Genomic DNA, 10,099 nt, shown 5'->3' on the forward strand with positions numbered 1-10,099 from the left:
TGTGTATATTTATAGATATAATCATGCTGAGAAATAAAAACTATAAACGATTGTTCGAGTTTTTCTCCAAGTTTGCGAACAGTGACATCAACACGATGTCCTCCCTGTTGACTGTTATTGTTTCTCGGTCATGACGTCATGTTGACCGTGTGAGAAAGTAAAGTCTAGTGGACGTTCCGCGTTCGGTCACGAGCTCGGACCACACACGACGTGCCTTGCCCTGCCGTCCCACTCGCACCTGTCCGAGCTTGGCATCACGCACATGGGCACCGTCAGCCGGGCAGCCCGAGCACCACCCCTCCCGCCATGTACGCACCTCGATCTACACTTGCAAACCCAAGCGGGTCCGCCCCGAGAGATTTAGCACTAAAAGCGCGGGAATGAGACTCGCGAAGTGCGCCAGGCGTGAACCCGCAGTGTATTGATCGTGAGAGCTATATAAACGAGGGAGGCGGAAGCCTGACGGGGTCTTCGGGCTTGGGGGGTCACCGCTATGTTTGAAGAGAAGCAACTGCATCAGGCTCCACCCGTGGATCCACTGCCGGGAACGGTGCAGCACCGAGTGGAGAGGCGGAGGAACCGCTGCACGGTCGACAGTGCTTCGGTCTCGCCTCTGCTGGGTAAGTGAGTGGGCATCTTTATAAGTTTATAACGTATGCTCGGTAATCATTGTTTTGGCTCCAAGATCATCCGTTGAACATTTCAACCTAACACGAGACCAGGTCTACGTCAAAGGAGACCATTTGTATCCCGTTACAGAATACACAACCACGTGGGTGCAAGATGATGCATTGGGAAACGATGGGATTTTAAAGCAGAATATCGCAAGACGAGACAAAGAAAGTATAACGAGGCATTTATATCAATTAAAAAAAAAAAAAACTTTGATGTATTTCCTTATTAATTATATTTATACTCAGATGTTGACAAATAAAAACCTTTTATTAGAAGTTTCGAAAAAGTTTACCTTTCATAGTTTACTCCATCATGAAATGATAATGATGTCCATGGCCACAACAACCACACGCATTTCATTAAACATGAACGAAACCTTTCGGGAATCCCAAACACTCAGAAACATGACGTCACAAAGAACAATCCTCCCGATGATTTGGCGCTGTGCGCGCACAATGAGTTATGACGAATAATTGCTTCATTTTAAGGAAAGCCAAACTTGCCGTTTTTTTCGTCTTGAATTTCCAGTGAAATAAAAAACATAATTTATTTCATGGAATTTATTTCTTTATTTGTTTTTACATTGATAAAAGGAGCGTGGTGGAGTTTGTAGGTGAATCCCATGCAAGACGAGGACAACGATAGTTACCGTATCCAGTGTACTCTTATTTGAACTGAGCATGCCTCCCATCGCTTTGCTGTAAGGGTTTAATCAAAGAACAGCAGGTTGTACTTCATAAACATATTACATGTCTGTCTGTTGAGGATGTAAAATGAAGTATAACACGCAAAAAAAGATCGAACACATAATTGTTATTGTTGTTGGTTGTGTGCTCTTTCCGTGTACAGTACAATTACTGAACTACATTTATATATTTTTTCTGTTGCTTCGAGTAGTATTACTATATTTCGTTTTGTGTGCTCCTGCCTTGTCCTTGTAAATGTGGGGTTCCTGCTGTTGTGGAATAAAGATAAGTGCTCAGAAAGGAACTCATTAAGACTGTTAAATGTTACCGTTGAAACTGTGGCATCAAAGCTCGAGGTTCCGCTTCTTCTTCCTCAATCTGGCAAAGACAGGTTTTTAAAAGAGGAAGGTTGGATGTGATTAAAGGACCAAATATTTGTTCCAAATCAATCGATTAGCTTTGCAACCAAGTATAACGAATTATTATATTACCTTTCCAATGGTACCATTTGTATTATTATATGACAGCAGAAACACTTTTGAATAATAACTCGGCTCCTTTTGTATATACATACATATATATATATATATATATATATATATATATATATATATATATATATATATATATATATATATATATATATATATATTATAATTATATGAAACAGTTTCTGGATTATATATAGATTATGGACTTGTATTATATTACACATATATATATATATATATATATATATATATATATATATATATATATATATATATATATATATATATATATATATATATATATATATATATATATATATATATATATATATATATATATATATATATATATATATATATATATATATATATATATATATATATATACTTGTATATTATATATGTAATGTACAACATATATATATATACATATATATACATATAAACATATTGTTGTGGTTGACGAAATTCACAAACCACCATTCAGGTCCCTTAGGTGAGATATCTCGGTAAGTATATGTGTAGTTAGGCCCAAACCCGTTGTCTAGAGGGAATAAATGTCATTCATGCGGGCTGCGACTCTTCAGGATAGCCGTTTTTCTTTTACTATCTTTATTTTGGACCAGCCGCCATTATTACCACCACCAACCACGTCTCAACAGCCATCACACAACAACCACCAACCACAACGCGGCCATCACAACAACCAACCACAACGCCGCTTCACCACAACCGCCACGACCTTTACCGTCACAACTCGCCACCATCGCATCACCGTCATCTCGCGCCACTCGTGGGCACCGATGCTGGACTCGTGTAGAGCGCGCACCGAGCAGCGTGTTCAAAAGCATCGCGGACTTTCCGCAGAAAAACGGATCAAAAACGACTCACGCCCACTTTTGTTCCGTCCAATCGGTGAGCGAGGGGCGATTTGGCCCCGCCTCCAGGGCGTTGGAGGGCGGTCGCTATATGTAAATTCATGGATCAAAAAGCATTCACGCCCACTTTTCCTCGGGCCAATGGAGAGCCAGCAAGAGAGGTGAAAGGTCGGAGGCAGAGGGTCAAAGATGAAGGAGCGAAGCCACGGGGCTTATAAAAACGACCGCGTTCGTCAGTCGAGTTCAGTGCAGTTGGGAGTTCGCGGAGTCGGAGTGAAGAGGACGGAGCTGTGGAGAGGCGGCGGCGGCAAAGGCGGACGAGGGGGTGCTCGCGTCGGATTCGGGGAACTGCGGAGAGAAAGGCCGGCGGCGCGACCGAGGTCGTGGTGGAGACGCTCGTCACGGGACCCCGCGATTTTGTGAAATCCTCCTTTCCCCGAGCATCAGCAACCCCCTCCTGTTTCCCCCCGCGCTGAGATAGTGCGACAAAAGGGGGCCCCCTTCCCACCCCCTACCAGACACTGTCCGCGAGGCCCGCGGAGTTGAGGAACCACCGCCGCTCCGCGTCTCATCATCAGACGGGTAGGCCCGACACGGTCTCGGCCCCAGGCCCGCCTACCCCCTCATCCTGGAGGGTGGTTCTCTTTTCTTTTGCTTTGGGAATATGTGTTGTCGGCGCCGTCTGTGAAGTAAAATTGTACAAGTGTTGCCGTGTGCTCGCGTAGTCGGTATTAGATCTGCATTGTTGCATTTGCTTTTTGTCTTCTTCTTTTCCATGTGCTTTTCGTGGAATTGTATAAGTGTGCTTTCCGTTCATCGCGAAATAAATGTGCTTATTATTGAACTGTTTTCCCGCTTCGCTTCGTCATTTCTTTCATTGAATCCTCATCTTGCTTCACGTAAAGGGTTGGTCGTGGGTTAAGACGCCCGATAATTAATCGAACCGTCGAGGTCGACGAATAACACCGCTCGGTTATCCCGATAGTACGGAATGGGTCGCTTAAGTGGCCCGTGTCCGAAGTCGACCTGCGGCGAGGTGCGATCGCCCGGACTACCCTCCGTGTGGGTACTTAGGTAGGTCGAATTTGGCGAGCAACCCTATCCCACGCGGGGGCTGATTGGCTCGATCGCGGTGAGACCGAAAGGTCCACCCGTGACTGGTTCCCGGCGTTAGTCCGAGAGGGTCACGACTGGATTGTCCGTCCGGTGGGCGACGTGCCGCTATTCGAGTTACGTGGCCGTCAGCACGCCGGCGGGCGCGAATCCGTAACACTGGTGTCAGGTCGTGCGATACAAATCCATCACCCTCCTCGCGGCACTGGTATCGGAGAACAGGAAAACAGGCTCTCCTGTCTCCAGCGAAATTCACGGGAATCGGTCCAGGGGTGAGAGAAGCGACCCCCGATTCCCTCCAAATTACGAGCGAGCTAAATTAACCCTTCACGAGAAGCAAGATGGCGTCTCAAGGCGAGCGGGAGCCGGGGGTATTAGAAATGTATATGTGTAGTAATGTAGAATCCATGGTCCAGGATGAAATCCCCGTGCAGGAAATGTTGGTTGTACAGGAAAACGAACTCGCCCAACTGAACCCAGAGCCCGAAATGGGTGCGGCAGCGGCCGCGGTGTATGACACCTCCCCCCCCTCTCCACCAAAACCCTTCCCCAACCCTTGCCGAAACGGCTCAGCTGAGTGCATCCGACATGGCCCAGCTATGCGCCATGCTGGCGGCAATGACAGCAAGGATGGATGCAAATACAAATGAAATGAAAAACGAAATGAAAGGCATGAACGAAAAGATGGATACAAATACAAATGAAATGAAAAACGAAATGAAAGGCATGAACGAAAAGGTGGATACAAATACAAAATGAAATGAAAAACGAAATGAACAAGCAAATAAACGGAATGGAAGCAAACATGAAGGAAGAAATGAAAGAGCTACGGGGTGAGACGCAGAACATGGGCCGATGCCTGCAGGCGGGCATGAAGGCCGTGACCAGGGAGCTGGGAATGGCGACTCCACGTGTGGGAGCAAACGAGCTGGAAGGGGGTGCAACGGCTGACAGGCCCGCGGTGGAGGCGGGTAAAAAAATAATTCGGGGGACGTGTTGGGCGAGGGTCGTGCCGATGACCGAAAGGGAAAAATTAAATGGGGAGACCAAAACGTGTGAGACGAGACACGAGGTGACGACAACAGAAACTTATAAATGTATAGACACGGGAGACAAAAAAATGGAGGAGGGACTGCACGGTGAGGACGGGGTAAGTGACGCACACACACACACGGAGGTAGTGGAGGACAATGGGGGTGAGCTCGCGGAGCGTGTAGGGACCCAGTGCGAGCAGCTGGTTGGCCTCCTCCAGGAACGAGGGGAGGGAGTATGCCCCCTTGAGGCGAGTCACGACCAGGTGAGTTCGGTCGTGCTTTGCGAGGTTGAGGGGAGGAGTGCTGCGAACGGGTGCTTGGAGTGCTTGGGGGGTATAGAGGCCCCGGAGACCCTTGTGGGGACACGAATCCCCAGTGTGGTTGTCCCTGTGTGTGTGGTGCAAGGTGTGAGTGCGTCCCCGTGTGTGGAAGCGACCCCGTGTGTGAGTGGTGTGGTGGCGAGTGTGCCGGAGTGTGTGCTTCCCAGCACGCCGTGTGTGGATGAGGCACCGCGGGTGAGTGCCCCCGCGTGTGTGAGTGAGGCACGGTGTGTGGATGAGGCACCGCGGGTGAGTGCCCCCGCGTGTGTGAGTGAGGGACGGTGTGTGGATGAGGCACCGCGGGTGAGTGCCCCCGCGCGAGTGAATGGAGCACCACGTGTGAGTGGCATGGTTTGTGCAAGGGAGACCGTGTGTGTGAGAGAGCGGTATGTGAGGGAGATGTCGGTTGGCATGCGGTAGCACGCAGCCGCGTCTCCCGGTGTGAATGTCATGGAATGGAGTGTGAGCGTCGTAACACGCAGGTGTGCGTGTGTGGAGTGGCGACGACGGCGACATGTGAGGAAAGAAAGCCGAGTAGCGGCTGTAGTTGTTTCGGGGACCGTGCTGGGTTCACCCAGCAGTGAGCACGAGGTCCGTGCTGTGCAACGCACGAGACCACCACGTGCTCGCTTGCGAGAGTGAAGTCCCGGTCCGGAAACGCACGCGGTGGATTTGCCGATCCCGCGGACGGACAAAGTTTAGGCAGGATTACGGATTTGGACCGGACGGGTTCTCCACGCGATCGTGTGTGTTAAGCTCCAACGGGCAAAGCACATTTGTTCGCGTGGGGAACCCCTCGAGACGTGGGGCTTGTTTTTTTTATGCGCACGGTGACGTCATGGCTGCACGTGGGGTTGGAATCCGGCAGGAGGGGTATCCCTGCCGGATGGTGCCGTCCAAGGAGGGACGAGGAACACGTGTAGCTGCATGACGTCACGGGCAGGTGCAAAGTGCGCGAGCTCTGAGTTGCCGCGCTGGTGCTGCGCAGGTAAAGAAAAAGAAAAAAAAGCAAGCCTCACTTTCGGGTGCACAGGATTCCTGGGCAAGGGGTGGAAGACCCCCTTACCCTGGGCACAGGATGGAAACTAGTTAGGGGGAAGGGTTAGCTTAGTTAGACCGACTTCATGGGGCAGGGGTAAGTCCTCATGGAGTCCGTGGAATGGATTAGGTAGAGGGATTTAGATGAGCTTTAGGTTGGGAAATAAAATGAGATGATTTTGAGACAGTGACAGACTTGTGGATATGTAGAGTTGACGTAGTTTAGCGACGTAGTGTTAAAAGGAACGTGCTGTAGTTTAAGGGACGACGTGGGAGCACGAGTTAGTTAGGGGAGGTAGTTAGAAGGATGGCAGAGTTCAGCGGTGTGTGTGTTGAAGAGTTGGTGAGTGAAGTGGAAGCATGTGCTTGTTGAGTGAGTGAGGCCAGCGGGTCTGTGTGAATGGAGTGAAAGGGGAATGCATGGTGAGATGAGTGATTGGGGGGAGGAGTGACTCCCGCCCAAGGGACCCCCAGGGTCAGTATAGAGTGAGTTAGGGGGTTAGTTAAATTGAAGAATGGAGGTTGTTTTGTTGTTGGTGGGAAAGTAGGCTCGAAACCCATTTGGAGGGGTGCAGGAGCCCTGTTGACGGGCTGGGAACGTGGCTGCGAAAGGTGAGTATCGCTGAGTGGGTACCCCGGGCACCAGGCTTGTCGGCCGTGGTAGGCCAAGGGCCCATGGGGGGCCGGGATAGCGTAGTGGGCACGGGTGCGCCTGCTTGGTGCGGGGGCCCGGGGCGCCATTAGCCGCGTGGGCAGTGTTGTGGGCAAGGGTGACCCTCGGAAAGGGGCCTGGGAAGCCAGCCTGCCACGTGTGCGTTTCAGGGGAGGTGCCATGGGGGGCACTCCCCGGTGTTAGGGAGCTGGTAGGCTCGGAGGCAGTGTAGTGCCCGGGGGTGCCATAGCGGGAGATTCGGCAGAGGGTCGTGCCTGCCAAAGGGAGCCACGTGTCCCAGCCAGGAGACCGTGTGAGGGCACGGAGAGAAAATTGGGGGGCGAGGCCCGAAATTGTGAGGACACCAACACAGGCGATGGGAATCTGGGTTGTTAGAACCAATAGTTTAAGCGAGAGGCGCTTGTTGAAAGCCCCGGGGTAGTTTAACAGTTAAATGGTTAGGGTAGATTAGGAGATGTACCCCTCCGCACCATCCATCCCCTCGCTGTCGTTGTGGGCCGCTGGACCCACTTTGGTTATAGATCGCCGAACTCTGGGGAGGCCATTCTGAGGCTTCGTTGGGCCTCGGCACAGGACGTTAGCTCTCCCTTGTTCCCCTCCGGGAAGGGAACGTAGGGGTTGGGAGTAGGCTAGGTGACAAGATAGGTTAGCCGAACAAAGACGATAAAGGGGTTTAGGGGACGATTTATAGTGGGGAGTTAAAAAAAAAATTAAATTGGGGCTAAATTGGGGTTTGACAAATTAAGGGAGTGGGTATGTACAGTGACAGGCAAAGGCGATAGGTGGGAGGGAGACAGGTAGGTAGGTCCGAGCCCGCCTTCCAAGTGGCCAGCACCACCGCACTCCCTCCACCAACCTCCACTGAACGGCAAAGGCTGGCCAACTTCATCTGCAGCTGCTGTGCTGCAAGGCCTGTGCCGGCCAGTTCATCTGCTGGCTGTTTTTCTTCAAGGCCTGTGCCGGCCAGTTCATCTGCCGGCTGTGTTTGCCTGCAGCGGCCTTCTTCTGCGGGCTGTGTTTGCCTGCTGCCTTTGCCATGCCATGCCCACTGCCCACGTTCACCAGCCCCGTTCAATTTTGCTTTGCCCCCCCCCCCTGTTCATTTCCATGTGCGCCAGGATCCGCAAGGCAACAGTTTGCAAGCTGCGAGAACTGCCCTGTTGGCAGCTACAACACGGGCCTGCAGTGGCGGCCCGTGCACCGTGTTTGTGTCCATCCATCCATCCGTTGTGCTCATTGCGTGTGCCACTTGAGCTGGCACGGAGACTGCGTTGTGCAGCCCATGCACCGTTGTGGTTCACTGCGTTCAGTTCAAACCATTCATCCATCCATTCGTTGTGTTCATTGCGTGTGCCACTTGAGCTGGCACGGAGACTACGTTTGTGCAGCCCATGCACCGTTGTGGTTCACTGCGTTCAGTTCAAAAGGGAAGGCCTTGGACTGCGTGTGAGCAGCCGGCCACGTTCCCTGTCACCTGCATTATTTGAGCCAGAGACTGCATGCGGGCAGCCTGGCTCCCTGCTAACTGCTAACTGCTTTCTTTTTGCAGAGTTCATTGATCCTGGGCCATGGTTTAGTGTAAAATTTGTAAGTTAAGGTAAGATGTACTGTACATATGAGTGCGCCCCCGGCATGTTTGTCTTCGCGCCGGCAATTTTATTTAAGTCGTCCGTGTGAGTGAGTTTGTTTAGGTAGTTACTCAGCCCTTAGGTTATTTATTTTGGGGACACGAATACCATGAATGTCGCACTCAGGGATCCGTAGGTAAAATGTACTAGGGGAAAACTACACATGATGGCACACGAAAATTTGACGACTCGGGACGAGTCTGTAAAAAGGGGAGGGGGTAGTGTTGTGGTTGACGAAATTCACAAACCACCATTCAGGTCCCTTAGGTGAGATATCTCGGTAAGTATATGTGTAGTTAGGCCCAAACCCGTTGTCTAGAGGGAATAAATGTCATTCATGCAGGCTGCGACTCTTCAGGATAGCCGTTTTTCTTTTACTATCTTTATTTTGGACCAGCCGCCATTATTACCACCACCAACCACGTCTCAACAGCCATCACACAACAACCACCAACCACAACGCGGCCATCACAACAACAACCACCAACCACAACGCCGCTTCACCACAACCGCCACGACCTTTACCGTCACAACTCGCCACCATCGCATCACCGTCATCTCGCGCCACTCGTGGGCACCGATGCTGGACTCGTGTAGAGCGCGCACCGAGCAGCGTGTTCAAAAGCATCGCGGACTTTCCGCAGAAAAACGGATCAAAAACGACTCACGCCCACTTTTGTTCCGTCCAATCGGTGAGCGAGGGGCGATTTGGCCCCGCCTCCAGGGCGTTGGAGGGCGGTCGCTATATGCAAATTCATGGATCAAAAAGCATTCACGCCCACTTTTCCTCGGACCAATGGGGAGCCAGCAAGAGAGGTGAAAGGTCGGAGGCAGAGGGTCAAAGATGAAGGAGCGAAGCCACGGGGCTTATAAAAACGACCGCGTTCGTCAGTCGAGTTCAGTGCAGTTGGGAGTTCGCGGAGTCGGAGTGAAGAGGACGGAGCTGTGGAGAGGCGGCGGCGGCGAAGGCAGACGAGGGGGTGCTCGCGTCGGATTCGGGGAACTGCGGAGAGAAAGGCCGGCGGCGCGACCGAGGTCGTGGTGGAGACGCTCGTCGCGGGACCCGCGATTTTGTGAAATCCTCCTTTCCCCGAGCATCAGCAACCCCCTCCTGTTTCCCCCCGCGCTGAGATAGTGCGACAAAAGGGGGCCCCCTTCCCACCCCCTACCAGACACTGTCCACGAGGCCCGCGGAGTTGAGGCACCACCGCCGCTCCGCGTCTCATCATCAGACGGGTAGGCCCGACACGGTCTCGGCCCCAGGCCCGCCTACCCCCTCATCCTGGAGGGTGGTTCTCTTTTCTTTTGCTTTGGGAATATGTGTTGTCGGCGCCGTCTGTGAAGTAAAATTGTATAAGTGTTGCCGTGTGCTCGCGTAGTCGGTATTAGATCTGCATTGTTGCATTTGCTTTTTGTCTTCTTCTTTTCCATGTGCTTTTGGTGGAATTGTATATGTGCTTTCCGTTCATCGCGAAATAAATGTGCTTATTATTGAACTGTTTTCCCGCTTCGCTTCGTCATTTCTTTCATTGAATCCTCATCTTGCTTCACGTAAAGGGTTGG

The 10,099-nt window shown here is 51.3% G+C and overlaps 1 protein-coding gene and 1 long non-coding RNA gene across 2 annotated transcripts in view; one reads left to right on the forward strand and one right to left on the reverse strand.

The window, feature by feature from the left end:
* Positions 1-250: 250 nt before the first annotated feature.
* Positions 251-10,099, forward strand: part of LOC147014351 (homeobox protein prophet of Pit-1-like) — a 21,077-nt gene continuing 11,228 nt past the window's right edge. Inside the window, exon 1 of the mRNA XM_085852264.1 lies at positions 251-620. Within this exon, the coding sequence (XP_085708390.1) occupies positions 494-620 (127 nt within the window). The 5' untranslated portion in view covers positions 251-493. The remainder of the gene's footprint in view (positions 621-10,099) is intronic.
* LOC147014352 (uncharacterized) overlaps positions 974-10,099 on the reverse strand; it is a 33,092-nt gene continuing 23,966 nt past the window's right edge. The window contains exon 3 of the long non-coding RNA XR_015050745.1: positions 974-1,739. This is a non-coding gene — a long non-coding RNA (uncharacterized LOC147014352). The remainder of the gene's footprint in view (positions 1,740-10,099) is intronic.

This window comes from Eptatretus burgeri, chromosome 13 (genome assembly GCF_056783735.1).
Source record: "Eptatretus burgeri isolate ZD-2024b chromosome 13, Ebu_testis_v1, whole genome shotgun sequence".
Lineage (NCBI taxonomy): Eukaryota > Metazoa > Chordata > Myxini > Myxiniformes > Myxinidae > Eptatretus > Eptatretus burgeri.